The sequence below is a fragment of the Myodes glareolus genome, chromosome 7 (genome assembly GCF_982192425.1).
Source record: "Myodes glareolus chromosome 7, mMyoGla1.1, whole genome shotgun sequence".
NCBI lineage: Eukaryota > Metazoa > Chordata > Mammalia > Rodentia > Cricetidae > Myodes > Myodes glareolus.
Genome location: NC_142032.1, coordinates 53,831,660 through 53,849,887, shown reverse-complemented (window position 1 = coordinate 53,849,887; position 18,228 = coordinate 53,831,660). Strand labels below are relative to the sequence as shown.

General features: G+C 42.8%; 1 protein-coding gene across 2 annotated transcripts; it reads left to right on the top strand.

Annotated features, from left to right (window-relative positions):
• The first annotated feature begins 1 nt into the window (after nucleotide 1).
• Hnrnpul2 (heterogeneous nuclear ribonucleoprotein U like 2) lies at nucleotides 2-16,094 on the top strand. Of its 2 annotated transcripts, XM_048457944.3 has the most exons (14): nucleotides 2-686; nucleotides 2,895-3,030; nucleotides 3,318-3,394; nucleotides 3,841-3,980; nucleotides 4,379-4,469; nucleotides 4,565-4,677; nucleotides 5,073-5,336; nucleotides 5,520-5,642; nucleotides 6,018-6,146; nucleotides 6,865-7,033; nucleotides 11,357-11,557; nucleotides 12,851-12,924; nucleotides 13,192-13,299; nucleotides 13,419-16,094. In XM_048457944.3, exons 1-14 carry the CDS (start codon nucleotides 149-151, stop codon nucleotides 13,497-13,499), a joined length of 2,244 nt encoding a protein of 747 aa, XP_048313901.2. In that variant the 5' UTR covers nucleotides 2-148; the 3' UTR covers nucleotides 13,500-16,094. The 2 variants fall into 2 exon arrangements, 1 of the variants encoding a protein (XP_048313901.2); XR_015003194.2 differs by lacking the exon at nucleotides 12,851-12,924 and having other exon boundaries at nucleotides 13,419-13,460.
• The last annotated feature ends 2,134 nt before the right edge of the window (nucleotides 16,095-18,228 follow it).

Below are 18,228 nucleotides of genomic sequence, written 5' to 3'. Positions count from 1 at the left end.
CCCTGCCGCTGTCTGCGTGCGCTTACTAGCGCGGGCTCAGTGCTGGCGCGGGAGGCGGAGGCGGGCGGCGGCGGCGCCTGCGCGGTCGGGCTCGGTCGACAGTTCGCAGGGGAGGAGGCGGCGGGAGGCGGAGGAGGCGGCGGCGGCGATGGAGGTGAAGCGGCTGAAAGTGACCGAGCTGCGGTCGGAGCTGCAGCGGCGGGGCCTGGATTCGCGCGGCCTCAAGATGGATCTGGCGCAGCGGCTCCAGGAGGCGCTGGATGCTGAGATGCTGGAGGACGAGGCCGGCGTTGGCGGCGCCGGGCCCGGCGGGGCCTGCAAGGCGGAGCCTCGGCCTGTGGCCGCGTCGGGCGGAGGCCCGGGCGGGGACGAGGAGGACGAGGAGGAGGAGGACGACGAGGAGGAGGACGAGGAGGCGCTGCTTGAGGACGAAGACGAGGAGCCACCTCCTGCTCAAGCTTTGGGCCAGGCCGCGCAGCCTCCTCCGCAGCCCCCGGAGGCGTCAGCCATGGAGGCCGAACCCGAATCCTCCGACACGCCGGTGGAGGCCACGGCCGGGTCAGGTGGGGTAAACGGTGGTGAAGAGCATGAGACCGGCAAGGGGGAGGAAGACGGGCCGGAGGAACGGAGCGGGGATGAGACGCCGGGATCCGAGGCACCGGGTGACAAGGCCACAGAGGAACAAGGTGAGGAACTTGCAGCAGAGCAAGGCTCCAACCTACCGGGTGCGTCCCCGATCCAGCACCCCACCCCGCTGCACGCGATCTGATTCCTTGTTTCCACTTGCCCGAACGATTCCCGTGGCTGTGTGATGGGATTCCCCAGGGAGCGGGGTTTTCATCTCTTGCCCATTTTCTGGGGGGTTTGGGTGCGTTGTGGCTCCACGGTTTGCCGGAGGGAGGTTCCTGTCTAACGTGATACCTCAGTGTTAGTGGATGGAAGTGTGTGGTATGGTGTGCATGCGTGTGCGTGTACTGCTTTCGAGCTACCTGTGGATCAGTCTTTAGCGGAAAATATGCTGGGAAATTGGCGGACTACAGGTACCCGTTAGAAGCTTAGACCTTCGGTCTAGCTGACAGTCAATTTCTTACCGTAAAATCGTTACCCAGTGAGCAGTCTGTGAAATGTTGCTCTGTCAGACCCATGTTAGAGCACACGCCTCACAGAGCCTCTGGATAGCTAACCTTGCTCCTTCCTGCTTTAGCGGTGGGAGACAGTGTCTCGTGTGAGCGGTTGGGTTTAATCATTAACTAGCAAAGAGAAAGCCTTAGGCTGTTAACTTTTAGTAGCGTGTTAGTTGCTTGAATGGAGCTTTTTCCCTTGTCCCTCTTGTCGTTATATTTTAATTCTCCTTCCGAGTCGGTAAATGAGCATATTTACGGGCTCATTCCACACTGGGGACTTGAAGGCCCCAACTTCCTGAGGTGGAATGATTGAGGGGTTCTAGTGAGTAAGTTGAGTAACCTTGTGGTAGAATATGTGTAGCGACTTTTCCTCAGGAGTTAATGACCTTTCTCCTTTCTTTTGAAATGCTGGCATGGTTAGAGCTAATCCATAGTGTCTGTCAGGAGGGAGAGCTGCTTCCCAGTCTTACTTTCAGTTGGATTGCCTGAGGTTTTTTGTTTTTTGCATTTGTTTAAGACTGTTATTGTCCTGTATTTGGAGTCTATTTTTCAATGACTGTATGCAAAGTATAGTTTTTTTTGGGGGGGGGTTGTTGTGTCTAATGTTCTGGAACAAAATTTCTATTATATAATAACCCTTGACTTGTTTGTATTCCAAATAGCAGATAAAAAGATATTGACGGGTAAGAGAGTACTTTAGAGGAATTGTCAAAGACTATTAAGCCTTCAAAACATGAAAGCCTATGGGGAAAAACTCAATGTGTACTCCTTGTAAAGAGAGTGGTACTGTAGGCTTAGTGTCCCGCCTTCAGTCCCAGCACTGCGGACTGGAGGCGTTGGTAGGCAGATCTCTGTGAGGTGGTTTTTTTGTTTTGGTTTTTCGAGACAGGGTTTCTTTGTAGTGTTTTCTTTCATTCATCCATTCATTCTTTATTTTTTTTTATTTTTATTACTTTTTTATTTTTTTGGACCTATCCTGGAACTACCTGTTGTAGACCAGGCTGGCCAGGTTTACATAGAGATCCGCCTACCTCTGCTTCCCGAGTGCTGGAATTAAAGGCATATGTCACCACCTCCCGGCTACATTGTGAGTTCTAAGACAGCCAGAGCTACATAGTGAGACCCTGTCTAGAAAACAACAGCAAAAAGAGTGTCGCTAAATGTACACCACCAGCTTCCTGCCCCAAATTCCATGAAGTAAAGATGTGTTATTTATGGTTCACGTGTGACTTAATGATTTGCTCTGGTAACTTTCAGTTCAAATTCCTGTTAAAAAATAAAGCTGCCATAGTGTGGCTGCATTTTAAGGCAAAAAAGGCAGTCTCTTAAAGAAATTGTAAGGCTTCTGTGCCATGTACCTGCTGAAAAATGTTAGAAAATAGTCATTAAGTACTTGCTGTAATTCAAATCTGATGAGAACTGAAAGAAATTCACCTGTGAAGGTTTTTAAACGACTTCAGGGATATTTTTCTGTTATATGTTAGTTAGGATGTTAGTGGGGAGATCTGTCAGGTTGGCTTAAATGAAGTAGATACATTTAGAATGGAAAATTTGCCCAACTTTTTCTATTTCTTGACTGTATTTAGCTCACAGCACCCCCCCATCTTAACCAATAAAATATGCTGGAAATAAAACATATGGATATAATAGGAACACTTTCACTTAGATACCCCCAGTTGCACATATTGGTTAACTCAGATTCTCTTAGTTCTGAGCTTATTCTATGCTCCAGTATAAAAACTGCTGATTTTCTTTCCCTCCCTTTTGTAGGAGATGACCAGGATAGTGAAAAGTCAAAACCAGCAGGCTCAGATGGTGAGCGGCGGGGGGTAAAGAGACAGCGGGATGAGAAGGATGAACATGGCCGAGCTTACTATGAATTCCGAGAGGAGGCTTACCACAGCCGGTGAGGGAAACACTCCCTTGATGGGAATGTCTGCTCTGCTTTTGGTATTCCTGGCATTGATTGGACAGTCTGGAAGGAGGGGTGGATTGAAAAATGGAATAGATCTTTATAGGCATAAGTTTTAGAGTAAATAACTCTCTGATGAAAGCTATTTCCTATTCTCATTGACTAAAAGAAGCTGTCTGCTGGAATTTGATAATTCACTGATACTTTAAATGGGCAATGCCGCACAAATCCTCAAAGAAAGTAGCTTTGGTTATATTGCATTTGCTCTCTCCTACCTGTAGCTCGAAGTCTCCACCACCTCCAGAAGAAGAGGCAAAAGATGAAGAGGAGGATCAGACTCTTGTGAACCTGGACACATGTATGTAGAAAGCGAATTGCTTTGGTTTTTTGAGAATAGGGCCTTGCTATTTATCCCAGGTTATTTTTCAACTTGTGATCCTCCTGCCTTAGTCTCGCATGATCTAGAACTGACTTTTGCGAGTAAAACTTGATGACTTGAGTATTTGGACAGTTTTTGTATCCATTCATGATAATTGGGCATAATGGTGCTCTCAACACTTGTCAAGTGTTGAGTGTTGTAGTAAACAGGGCCTATCTTTCGTGTTATGTTTCTTTTATTTAGATTTATATACTATGTGTGCAGTGTTCTGCATGCACACCAGGAGAGGGCTCCAGATCTCATTATAGATGGCCATGAGCCACCCCTGTGGTTGCTGGGAATTGAACTCAGGACCTCTGGAAAAACAGCCAGTGCACTCAACCTCTGAGCCATCTCTCCAGCCCTGTATCTTTCTTTCTTAACAGATACCTCGGATCTCCACTTTCAAATAAGCAAAGACCGATATGGAGGGCAGCCACTTTTTTCAGAAAAATTTCCTACCCTTTGGTCTGGGGCAAGGAGTACTTATGGAGTAACAAAGGGAAGAGTATGCTTCGAGGCCAAGGTAAGGGCTCTTTCAAGTCAGTTATTAATTTCAGCTGTGTGTTGGACGCCTAGCCAGTACTTTATTAGTGCAGAGAAGGCACCTGACTTAACATACCTTAACTCTGAGCAACAAAATTGACCCTTATGACTTTTTTGTTTTGTTTTCTTGTTTGTTTTATGTGTTGGGGATTGAATTCAGGGCCATGTACATATCAGATGCTTTATTTCTGAGCTATATACACAGACCTACAAATTTGGTCTTTAGTTTAGGTTTAGTGAAAGTTGTTTTTCTGATACTGAGCTGTGATCTTTTTTTTTTTTTTCTTTTCAGTTTGTATACAAATCTTATCTTTGTAACTCAGACTTTGTACCTGCATTGGTCAAAGTACCTAAGAATTCCTTTTCTGACTTGACCAGGTAACACAGAATCTCCCAATGAAAGAAGGCTACACAGAAGTTTCTCTACTCAGAGTTGGGTGGTCTGTTGATTTTTCCTGTCCACAGCTTGGTAATGTTATTTTTTAACTTCTTGCTGTGTTTGCTACCATATTGCTCACTCTGTGGGAACTTTACAGATAGATAATTGATTGTTGACTACCCTAGGTGAAGATGAATTCTCTTATGGTTTTGATGGAAGAGGACTCAAGGCAGAGAATGGGCAGTTTGAGGAATTTGGCCAGACTTTTGGGGAGAGTGATGTCATTGGCTGTTTTGCTGTAAGTGTTCCTGTAAATTGTGGATTTATAGCAAAGAGCAGATAAAAGGCTGAGAGGATTCAGCTGTGCTTCCTACCAACTACTGGCTTTTATATATTCTATGCATTGCTTGCTTATTTGAGCTGTCCAGTAACCCCAATATTTATTTATTTGCTTATTTATTTCTACATGTATTGGGGGGCATATCAGAGTGTATATGTGAAAGTCAGAGGACAGTTTTCTCCTACCATGTGGGTTCTAAGGACCAAAGTCATGTCATCTTACATGGTGACTTGTGCCTTTACCCACTGACCCCATCTCTCCATCCTCCCAACTAAAAAAAAAGTAAGCTGTAAGACTTCATTGTCCTTAAAACCTGTCAACCTGTAAGTGCTCTTGTGCTTTTGTCCCTATAGAATTTTGAGACTGAAGAAGTAGAGCTTTCCTTCTCCAAGAATGGAGAAGACCTGGGTGTGGCATTCCGAATCAGCAAGGAATCTCTAGCAGATCGAGCCCTTCTACCCCATGTCCTTTGCAAAAATTGTGTCATAGAATTAAACTTCGGTCAGAAGGAAGAACCCTTTTTCCCACCACCAGAAGAGTTTGTGTTCATCCATGCTGTGCCTGTTGAAGAGCGTGTGCGGATTACAGTTCCTCCTAAGACCATAGAGGAGTGTGAGGTATGCCAAATTGCAGAAGTATGGGCCTCATGTTTTAGAATAGTGAAGGCTGTGTCCTTTCAGGTGTATTCTGAAATTACTGTCTAACTTGGATAGGGAAAATATAAGAATATTTTTTAAAGAAAGTTGGATTTTAAAAAATGACTCATTTTTATTATATTCTTATTTTCCTTTTATTTGTAGGTGATTCTGATGGTAGGACTCCCTGGATCTGGGAAGACCAAGTGGGCACTAAAGTATGCAAAAGAAAACCCAGAGAAAAGATACAATGTCCTGGGAGCTGAGACTGTGCTCAGTCAAATGAGGGTCAGTTGCTGAAAGCTGGGGGAGGCATGGTTAATCAGCAGTGATGTTTGCTCTGGAGACTCTGGGAATCTTTGATAACCTGTCCTCAGTCAGGAATGTAGGGTGTCTTTGAAGTGTGTGAGAACAAGGGCTACGCATGTAAAAATGTAACTTTCTGTCATGTGTTAAAATATGCTCCATACGTGCTGGATTGTCAAGTCTCTGAAAATGTGCAATCTGGAGTATATACAGGTTAAGAATGGAAGTAATTACTATAGGAAATTAGCAGTGTGATGAGTTGGTCTTATCCATGTAGCATTTAAAGCAGGTGACTTTGGGGATCTTGAACTTGCTGTGTAACCCCTTGTCTTCCTTCTGTCTTCTTGCACTCATCAGATGAAGGGGCTGGAGGAGCCAGAGATGGACCCCAAGAGCCGAGACCTCTTAGTTCAGCAAGCTTCCCAGTGCCTTAGTAAGCTAGTCCAGATTGCTTCCCGATCAAAGAGGAACTTCATTCTTGATCAGGTATTCAAACATTCAAGAAGAACCTGTTTTTGCATCTTTTTAAAAGAGTGAAACTGGGATACACACGTAGGACTGAATTAAGAATTAAGAAATAGACTCAGTTCACCTAATGACTGCTCTGAGTTACATAATGTACTTGAACTCATCATACTGTTATCCTGAGAGTATGAACTAGATGATAGAGGAATAGAAGATTTGGGCTCATTTATTTATTTCTTTTATTTAGTCAATATCATGACCTACTTAAATTTGTGATCTTGAACAAGTCTTTTACCTCTCTAACTTCAGTTTTCCTGATGTGTGAAATAATTTATTAAGTAGAGTCTCAAATAAAAATCAAAGGAGAAGCCAGGCAGTGATGGTACATGCATTTAATCCCAGTACTCAGGAGGCACAGTCAGGCAGATCTCTATGGTTCAAGACCATCCTGATCTATAGAGCTAGTTCCAGGACAGCTAGGACAACACAAAGAAACCCTGCCTAAGAAAAGAAAAGTCAAAGGAGACTGGGGTTATAGCACAGTGATAGAGCAGTTTTCTAGCATGTACAAAGCCCTAAGTTTGATCCAGATTACTACAAACAATAGTAATAATAGTGATTATTAAAGAAAATTGTGTACTGACTTCTAATCTGATGCTTCAGATGTAGAAGATCGTTTTCTTATGTAAGTTGAGTGGTGACTTTTGTTCTTAAAACATGTTATTACTCCCATTGCTAGTGTAATGTGTACAACTCTGGCCAACGAAGGAAGTTATTGCTGTTCAAGACCTTCTCCAGGAAAGTGGTGGTGGTTGTCCCTAATGAGGAAGATTGGAAGAAGAGGCTGGAGTTGAGAAAAGAAGTAGAGGGAGATGATGTACCTGAGTCTATAATGCTGGAGATGAAAGGTGGGCTAAAATTGCATAGATTAGAGAATCTTGTACCTGGTTAGTACAACTGCACTGGAACCTTGTAGTACCAAGAGTGACACTCTACATCTAAAGTATAAATTTAAGAACAATTGGGGGCTGGAGAGATGGCTCAGTGGTTAAGAGCTTTGCCTGCTCTTCCAAAGGTCCTGAGTTCAATTCCCAGCAACCATATGGTGGCTCACAGCCATCTGTAATGAGACTTGGTACCCTCTTCTGGCCTGCACTGCATACATACAAAATAAACAAACAAACAAATATTTAAAAAATTAAGAACGATTTAATGGAGGCAAGCACTTGTAGGTATAAACTAATTGGTAGAGTAGGTGGAGAAACAGTAGATCCCTTGACTCGTGGCTAAAATACAAAAGGGTAATGTCTGGGTGTAGTAGGTAGCACGTGTTTGTAATCCTAGCACTTGAGATGGTCAGAAAGGAAGATCATGAATTAGACTAGCCTGGATTACATAACAGGACCTTGTCTTGGTTGGGAGGAAAAAAACAGGGTGGTGCTTGCCTATAATCTCAGTATATAGAAATTGAAAGCAGGGAGGATAAGAAGTTAGAGGCTAGTCTGAGCTAATGATGCTGTCTCAAATGAAAGAACGAGCTGGGCAGTGGTGGTGCATGCCTTAGACCCCAGCACTCCAGAGGCGGAGGCAGACGGATCTCTGAGTTTGAGGCCAGCCTGGTCAACAAGAACTAGCTCCAGGATAGCTAGGGCTGTTACACAGAGAAACCCTGTCTTGAAAAATACCAAATAAAATAAAAAGAAGTACGAGAAATAAGATTTTTAAATCCAAACAAGATACTTAAATGTGAAGGAAGGGGATTGAGTCAATTACCTATTAAGTATTTATAGTGTATACTGTTTGTCCATCATTTCCCTAGTCATAGGAAAATATCAGCATATGAAATGAAACTTCACAGTAATAAATACAATTTTAAATTAATATTTATATTCCATAAAAATGGCAAGAATGATTGTTAACATTCAAATAAAAATACAGTAATTGTAGAAGATTGTCTCTTTACGATATGTTGATTTCTGTTACAATAATAGTTTTATGTTTTGTTTTCCTTTTTGCTTATTTTTTTGATTTGTTTTTGCCTAAGTATTCGGTCCTGTCAAGGCAGTGTTAGCTATGTTGATTGGTCTTGCTTCATGGTGTTCCCTCAGATCATATTCTTCATGTTTCCTTTCATTCATGGCGTCCCTCTCACCCTCTCAGCTGCTGGCTCTGGAAACTTTCATAACCCCCTGGCTGTGGGAGTCACTTCTCACAACATCTATGAGCTAAAGTGTGTGAATTTATACAGAATGAATTATGCGAGCTCATAGCAAATACTCAGGCACTTGGAGGAATTTGATGCTGTTTCATAAAATAGGGATAACTGGATTATCTGAGAATCATAATTGAAATACAACTCAATGGAACACAGTCTATGAACTTGATGTCCATAGAATGATAGATGTGTCTGGCTATCATGTATAACTAACTGTTCAGTGACAGGCCTTGCTGTCAGTGCGTGTATGTTGTTAGAGATGATGCTTTTAACGTGCGCACGTGAGTGTACATGTGTGTGTGTGTGTGTTAGGGGCTACTGGGAATTGAAACCCAGGACCTTTGTACATGTTAGGCAAGTGCAGTGCCCCTCACCTATACCCTCAGTTCCATTTTGAAGTTCTGAAAATGTTACTTCTTGACCAGGCATGGTGGTACATGCCTTTAATCCCAGCAGATCAGAGACAGATGGGTCTCTGAATTTGTGACCAGACTGGTCTAAACAGACTAGGCAGGTTACATAATAAGACCAAGTTTTTGGTTTTTTGTTTGTTTGTTTGTTTGTTTTAAGGTTTATTTGTTTTATTTCTGCGAATGTTTTGCCTACAGATGAATGGTGCCCTTGGAGGTCAAAACTGAACTACAGTTAGAGACGAGACAGTTGTGAGCACTTATGTGGGTGCTGGGAACTGAATCCAGAACCTCTGCAAAGGGCAGTGAGATACTTTTAACTACTGGGTTAGCTTTCCAGTTTCTGAGACCAAGTTTTTAAGCAACACCGAAACGTGTTCAGTTATGGTGTTAGCCTGTGTTTCTTCTGTCTTGATATCTCACTGATTTATTTTGGATCATTTAAGAATTTGTAAACCTGGGGCTGGAGAGATGGCTCAGCGGTTAAGAGCATTGCCTGCTCTTCCAAAGGTCCTGAGTTCAATTCCTGGCAACCACATGGTGGCTCACAACCATCTGTAATGAGGTCTGGTGCCCTTTTCTGGTCTGCAGACAGAATATTGTATACATAATAGGAAAATAAATAAATATTTAAAAAAAATTGTAAACCTATCTGGCATAAACCCTTTGTCTTCATATACTATACCATTTATAGTATAAAAAGGTTTGCCTTAGTCATGGTACCACAAGTCTTGCATTCAGAAGACTAAGGCAAGAAGATTGCTTTGAGTTCTAGGTCATTCTGAAATATATAGACAGACACCATCTTTAAAAAGAAGAAAGCCATGGTGGCGCTTGACTCTAATCTCAGATTTTAAGAGATTGGAAGCAGCCAGGTGGTGGTGGTACACATCTTTAAATTCCAGCACTCCAGAGGCAGAGACAGGTAGATCTTTGTGAGTTCAAGGCCAGCCTGGTCTACAGAGCTTGTTCCAGGACAACTAGGGCTGTTAACACAGAGAAACCTATCTTGAGGACCCTCCCTCAAAAAAAAAAAAAAGATTGGAAGCAAGAAAATCAAGGTCATCCTCAACTATATAAGGGAGTTTTACATCTGCCTGTGCTACATGAGACCATGTCTCAAAAAAGAAGTTAGTTTGGTTATCTAAGGATGAGTTGGTATAAGCCTAGTACATTTTAGTGCGTTACTAAGTTAAACTTTGAAAGTATTAGGCTTGGCTTGCTGTCATGTTCAGACCTATACTGTACCACTTGGGACAGTAAGGCAAGATCTTCAGTTTGAAGCTGGCACAGACTGTATAGCAAGCTGAAGTCCAGTCTGAGCTTTATAACAAAACAATCTCAAAGGAGAAAAAAGTAAAATAAAAAGAGAAGCTAAGTGCAATAGGAAGAACTATAATTGTAATCCCAGTTTTCAGAAGCAAGAGGCAGGAAGGTTCAGACCCAGCCTGGGATACATGAAACCCTATGTGTAAGAAATCCAACAAGAGCTAGATGGCTCAGCCCTTAAAGACTTAGCTGCATAGCATGAAGCCTGAAGTTTTGATCCCAGCACCCACATAACAAGTCAGGTACCATATATACTTCCGAATCTCACCACTGAGCAGGGTGGCAACAGAATGGTGAGTCTCTAGATTTTGAGAGGGACCATGTCTGCAAAGGAGTAAAGTGTGGTAGAGAATACCTGACATCCTACACTCGCCTTCTTACACTAACACATACTCACTTAGACATATATTATTAACAACAAACCTGGGCATGGTCCCATCAGAGACAGGTGGATCTCCACATTCAAAGCCAGTCTGGCCTACATAGTGAGTCCCAGGACAACCAGGGCTATGTAGAGAGTTCCTGCCTCAATAAATAACAAACTGAGTGTTGACTCAACTGTAATTCCAGCACTCAAGAGGCTAAGGTACTTGAGGTTAGCCTGGGCTATAGAACTAAAGCAGAACATACCATACCATTGGCTAAGATAGTTGAGGTTAGCCTGAGCTATAGAACTAAAGCAGAACCTACCATACCATTGCATTATGAAATTGAAGAGGAGCGGCCTAAGGGTATTTTTAAAAAAAAAAAAAAAAACCTTAATTTATCCAGTTATCATATAAGGACGACCACCAGACATCTGATAGATACCCCGAGGCTATGCAGAAGTTAATTTGGATCCTATGGAAATGTGAGGTCTGAAGAGACACAGAAGGAGGAAAGCAGTGTAGACGGTATGTAGATGAGGTAAAATAAACAAGCATGGGGCAGCACATAGATCACTGATAGAAATGAAGTAGTTTAAGTTAAAAGTGCTAGCTAAAAAACAAGCCTAAGCTATCAGCCAAAATTTCGTGATTAGTACTAAGTCTCTGTATTGTGATTTGGGGGCTGGCTGGTGGGACAGAGAAAGTCTCAAAATGGGGGAAAAAAAGCAATCAAAATAAAATCTCTTGGATATAGCTCAGTGAGAGAACACTTGATTAACATTTACAAAGCCCTGGATTTGATCCCCAAAGCCACCAAAAACTAAAGTATACTTCCTGTAGTAGATTTTCATGCATTCTTAACCTTGTCTATACTTTCTAGGCCCACAAGCTTCTCTCTTATTCTTATAGCCAACTTCTCTCTGCCTGAGAAATGCGATTATATGGATGAGGTGACATATGGGGAGCTGGAAAAAGAAGAAGCCCAACCCATTGTTACTAAATACAAGGAGGAAGCAAGGAAGCTGCTGCCCCCGTCTGAGAAGCGGACAAACCGCAGGAACAATCGCAACAAGAGAAACCGGCAGAACCGAAGCAGAGGCCAAGGCTATGGTGAGTCCTGGAGACTTGGTAGCCCACAATGAGCAACTTTCCTAAAGAAGCTTATTTTTTCTTGTGTCTTTAGTACTTACTTCCTATGCATTCCCCATAATCCTTCAGCCAGAAGGGAGTTACTGTGGGGCAAAAAATGTTTCCTTGAAACACAGTCCTGTGCTTCATCTGTGTAGCTTCTGTGTGAGCAAGTGGGTTCTAGACTTCACTGCAGTCTTAGGATGTGTGCAGTGAATTCTCCCCTTAAGATTTCTTGGTGTTTTATCAAATCAACCCAGTTTCAGAGACAAAAGTGAATGCATTTCCAACCTTTTTAAAGTGTTAACAAAGCAAGTTAGTTATTAGTGGAATTAATTTGTCCTCTGAATGTCGAGTTTGCCAGCAAAATCCCCAGGGCATGTTTAAGCCAGGCGGTGATAGTGCATGCCTTTAATCCCGCACTCAGAGGCAGAGGTAGACGAATCTCTGTGAGTTCGAGGCCAGCCTAGTCTACAAGAAGTAGTACTAGGGTAGGCCTCAAAGCAACAGACAAATGCTGTCTCGAGAAAAACAAAGCAAAACAAAACAAAAAAACCCAAGGGCAAAAAAAAAGTGTTATGAGTGTACAATTGTATGTAAATCAACAGGTAGTTAGTGTTAAATATTTCTCAGACACCAGGAATAACAACAGTTCCTAGCCTTGAATATTGTGTAGTTTTTTTGTTGTTGTTTTGTTTTGTTTTGTTTTTTGTTTTTTATGGGGGGGGATAGGTTTTTTGAGACAGGGTTTTTCTGTGGCTTTGGAGCCTGTCCTGGAAACTAGTTCTTGTAGACCAGGCTGGCCTTGAACTCACAGAGATCCTCCTGCCTCTGCCTCTCTGGGATTAAAGGCATGCACCACCACTGCCCAGCTAGATTTTGTTTTCTTTGTGTGCAGTAAGTGAAGGGTATAGGTTACATGATACCTCAGATCCCTTTTTGGGCTGAGAATCTGATTGGTGAATGCTAGTTTTTATTCATGCCTATAATACTGTCATGTATCCTTTTGTCATCTAAAATATTTTGTAGGGTTGGGGAGCTTCAAAAGCAGGGTGGCCTTATTATCTTGTGTCTATTCTTCTGCCCTCCCCTCTCAAGACTCTTTAGTCAAATATCCTGGCTGGTGCTTTACTTAACATTGTGTGAGCCTGGCCAGAGCAAGCCTCCTCCTCCTCCCATAGAATTGCCTTGGGCTCCAACTTTTTGATTTCCACTCAGATGTGGAGCCAGGACCCCATGCCAGCTGTCTGAGCGCCCTCTCCATTTCTCTTCCAGTGGGCGGGCAGCGCCGAGGCTACGACAACCGGGCCTACGGGCAGCAGTACTGGGGGCAGTCTGGAAACAGAGGGGTGAGTGCAGCTCTCCTTCTGCTCCTCCCTCTGGGCTGTGAAGCCATTCCTATTGACTTGGGGGAGCAGAGGGGTTTGGGCTGTTTTCTTAGGTCTTTAGGGTTTTGCCCACTTAATATGTTCATCTGGAAGAATTTAACCTGGGGAAAAAAATTTACCCTGCTTATAGTATCAAGATGAAATAATGTCTTGTTCAATAATGGGTAACTATGGGTTGTGCTTCTGGAGACCTATATATCACCACCACTCTTCTTTCTCCTTCCTTAGGGCTACCGTAATTTCTATGATCGATACAGGGGTGACTATGATCGATTCTACAGACAAGATTATGAGTACAACAGATACAGAGACTATTACAGACAATACAACCGGGATGTGAGTATTATCTTGGCATAGATTGAGGTTGAAGGGGAAAGGACCAGCTGGATGAATGTCATGCCTCTTCATCCTTAGCCAGCTCTGGCTCTAAGTGATGGGGTTTCCCTCTCTTCTAGTGGCAGAATTACTACTACCACCACCAACAGGACAGAGACCGATACTACAGGAACTACTACGGTTACCAAGGGTATCGGTGAAGCCCCTGCTGTTTTCTGTCAGCCATGAAGCTGAGGCTCTGGGGATGCCAGGCATCCCCCAAAACACAACCAAGGAAAACAGGGGCTGTCGGGGTGGGGCTGAGCTGCCGGGGAGGGGTGGTTGGGGGGAGGGTATGCAAGCAGGGGTGGGGGAGGGGGGAAGTGGAAGCAAAACAAAACTGTACATTTTTTTTTTAAAGTTTGTTGAAAAGAATATTGTCTTATTCTATAAAACATTTCAAACCTAGTTAGGTTATTTGTAATCAAAAAACATTTGCACAGAAAGCAGCACTTAGGGCTGCCTGTTCTGTACCCTGCAGCTGGATAGGAAAAGAACTAAAAATGACACCCTCCAGCACTCTAAGGCAACTGGAATGGTAGCCCAGCAAGAGAGAGTGGTGTAGGGAGAAAGGAACACCATGAGGGAACTCTGCATAGCAAGCAGGCAGGAGTAGGGACAGAAGAGGCAGGATTGGGGGCAGAGGGAGCACCTGTGACCAGGGCAATGAAAATAAATGATTGGCTCTTATCAGACACTTGCACCAGTTAACCGTTTGTATTTTCGTTACCAACCTTTCCCTCTTGGGGTATCTGATCTTTTAGGCTGGGAGACCCAAATGTCCCACTGTCCTCTTTGTTGTGCCTTTGTGCTGTCGCCTAAGGCACAGAGACTGCTAGTTGGGTGGTTCTATTATATAGGATTCCCAAGCCATGGGGACTGTTGGGGACTACAGATCAGAATAGTTTCTCCCCATCCATGTTTTATCCAATGGATTCCCATAAAGTCTGGAGGAGAGTGGGAACATAGCCCTCAGTCTAAAGATGGTGATTTGCCAGACCCTAGACTCTTTGTCTTCTCAGTTGATAGAGGCAAGAGATCTCCAGAATCATTTGCTAAGATTGCCTGCCTCTTTTAGTGTGAGGAAAGGAATGATTCTCAGGGTTTCCGCTCACAGAAACGCAGCAAGACGATGTTCACTGCGTCAGGATATGTATATAGGTAAATCTGTGGTGTGCGCTGTCAGGCCCAGGTGCTGAGAATAGCAAATATTTTATACAGTGGGGGATGCTGCCCTGCTGCCGTTTTTGTTTTTGTTTTTGTTTTGATACACAGATGAGAGTGAGTAGAAAGTGGGGGGCAGCTCAGTAGGGCTGCAGAAACTTGGGAAGACTGTGAATGTGTGTGTGGGTGCATGCAGGGGAGCACCTTTTCCCAACTTACTGAAACAGGATTCCTTCTGGGGTGTTTCCTTGTGAGCCCCAGAGAGGCCTTTCATCGAGAGACTTCATTTGGGATCATTAAATTTGTAACTTTACCAACACCCTCCCAATTCTTGACAGAACAACTACAGGTTGCTGGGTTCAAGAATATGGGCAGGATATGGCAGTGCTCTTTTAATATTGAGCTTCAATTTAAATCATCTTGCTTAGCTAAAGCTTACTCAGCAACAGCATCCTACAGTACTTCCTGGTGAGAGAAACCTCTGGGCTGTGCTACTAGAACATATTTCACATCCACTTCCTCACCTGTGCATTTAGTTCTGTTGTTTAAACTTGTACTGAGATTTGGATCTTCCCTATCCTGATGTCCTTGCTGTGCAGTTCTTCTCTGGGCATTCAGACCCTTATTCTGACTCTCTGGTCTGTTAGGACTCAACCTTCTATTCAAGGGCCTCTTTCCAAAGGTCGTTGCAGGCCTGGAAGGAGATAGCTTGTTCATGTTGTGTCTTTTCTATCGCACCTGTCCCTTATGGTGCCACAAATGGATTTGTGTGTTACAGTGGGTGGAATGACTGCATGTATCTTTGTAACTCACTGGCATCATTAAGGGAATTTGAGAAAGCTTTGTTTATAATGTCAGGGCAAAAAAGTAAAAACTGGAGCCCAAAGAAATCCCCTTAGGAAAAGATTATGTTATAAAAGAAAACTTAGTTTCCAGAGACAGAAGCTGACTCTTCAGATGTTCAGTCCTCCAACAAATAACACTTTTATAGTAGTCTGTGACATGGATTGTGGATGGTTGGACCCACAGACAGGGGCATAAACTTAACACTGAAGTTTGGAGCAACGGGTTAGAGAGTATAGTTATTATTAATTTGATAATAGAAAAGTCTTTTTAAAAAGCTGTTTTTCTAACTGAATGGAGAATAAAACTGCCACATCCTTGTTGGGTCTGTCCAGGAGGTCTCTTGCATCAAAGTGAATGTCTGCATTTTGTTTCTGTCTCGTGTTTTTATTATGAAAAGAAATGTTATGGTGGGTGGGGGGTGGATTATGGTAACAGGAGGGAACCCTGACTTTGTTTCCCTTAGAAGACTTGTTTAGTGTTTTATCAGACTTCTGTTGTAGTTGTAGATGGAAAAGCTTGTGAGAAAAACAAACACCACATGGAGCCTGTAAATGTTTTTGCACAACCTGTAAAGCATTCTTGGAAGTGGCCAGTAAAAAAAGAAAAAAAGGGTTTTACCATTTAAAAAAAATGTAACTGTGTCATTGTTTACATCTGTAACTCTTCCCTGTTCTCATTACATCATTCTGGCAACAAATGTAGGCACAGTAGTTCCAGTTTTAGAATAAATGACCATTTGGATTGAATTTTCCTATCTCCTGTGGCTGCACTGACTGGAGTGATCATGGGGGTATTTAATAATATATTTTTTTAATGTTTATTTTGAGACAGAATCTCATTGTAGCCCAGGCTTGACTGGAACTCTTGATCATCCTGCCTTAAATCCCAAAATGCTTTGTTTATACTGTTTGTCACCACCTCCAGCTTATTCACCTACTTTAAATTTTGGTGTATGCACAGAAGTGCACAGGGAATCAAGTGTCCATGTAGATGGGGAGGGGAGGTCACGTGGGGGTCAGAGGACAACTTTGTAAAGTCTTTATCCTACCTTTACGCAGGTTTCAAGGATCAAACTCAGATTTTCAAACATAGATGAAGTGCCGAGCCATTTCACCAGTCCCTTCATTTTCATGCTTAGTTATCAAGTTGTACTAGATACAACCAAGGATAGCTTCTTTGTGTGACTGCTATGCCCTTTTCTATAACGGAAACCATCTATGCATGGATTTGTCTACCTAGTTTTTGCTTAGAGAAACATTATTTGAAATGTTATGTGTGTGAGTGTTTTGCCTGCATCTAAGTCCACCCCCCACATATGTGCAATGCCTTTGGAGGCTATTAGAGGGCATTGGAACCTCTGGAACCCATGGGTCTAGCTGCCATGGGGATGCTGGGACTGAATCCTGGTACTCTGCAAGATCAGCAAGTGAACAAGTACTCGTAACCACTGAGCCATCTCTCTGTCCCTCTTATACTAACATCTGGAGCCATTAGAGTAGAAAAATCAATTGTCTATTTGAGTGAGGTTAAATGAAAGGTTCCATTTATGAAAGCCATTAAGTTTATGCACAAATAATTATTATCTAAGAAGAAAAATCTTCATTTTCCCTATGCATTTGAAGAATGGAAGTTATAAAAAACATTGCAACAGCATTGCAATGTACTGAACAGACGGGGCTTAGTATTTATGTGCTGCTGCTGGCAGCAGCAATCAAACCCATGGCCTCATGTAGGTCACTGGAACCTTTTTATTTTCTTTCGGTCTTTTAAAAGGGTATATTGCCTATTATAGCCTAACCTGCTACCACACCAAGCTCACTAGGATTTTTTATTTTTTTTACCTGTTAATTTTATACACCTGTGAAGATCAAGATGAGTTTGGGGAGTTCTTTGTTCTGCCATGTAGGTCCCAAGGATTGAACTCAGGTCATCAGACTTAATGGCAGGTACTTCTAGCCACTGAACTGTAGGCAGAGTTTTTCTGTCCTGCAACAGCTCAAACACACTGAGGCTTATATTAATTATAAATGCTCCGCCAAAAGCTCAGGCTTATTGCTAACTAGCTCTTACATTTTAAGTTAACCCGTATTCCTTATTTATGCTCTGCCATGTGGTGTGCCTTTATTAGCATGTCATGTTCATCTCTGCATCTGGCTTGTGACTCCAGACTCCGCCCTTCCTAAAGTTCTCAGTTTGGCTTTTCTGCCTGTCTTTATCCTGTTCAGCTATTGGTCAGTCAGCTTCTTTATTAAACCAATCACAGTGATAAATCTTCACAATGTACAAAAGGATTATTTCACAGCACTGAACCATCATCTTAGCACCCATTGTTGGGGCATTTTAAACTTAATGTTAGAGCTGCTTATCATTAGAGCATAGCTGAGCATGATAGCACTTGCCATTTGTCCTGTCCTAACACTAGATAGGCCAAGGCAGAAGGATTGCTGTGAACTCAAAGCCAGTATATACCAGATCAGCCTGGATTACAGAGCGATACTATTTCAAAAAACAAACCAAGAACAGCTGGGTATATTGGTATGTGTGTAATCTTAGTACTGGGGAGTTGGAGGCAAGAAGATCATAAGTAATACCCTGTCTCAAAAAAATCACTAATGGTCCACCCCTCAGCTTTTTAAAAAAAGATTGGTGTTTATGCTTGTTTTGCCTGCACATATGTGTATGTGCCATGTGTGTGCCTGGTGCGTGCAGAGCAAGAAGACTGTTGGATCCTCTCGAATTGGAATTAAATTCAGTTGTAAATCATGTGGGTGCTGGGAACTGAACCTAAGTTCTCTGCAAGAACAGCTGCTTATAACTACTGAACCATCTCTTCTAGCCCCACTCTAATTATTCTTAATGGGTATAGTTCACACCTTGTTT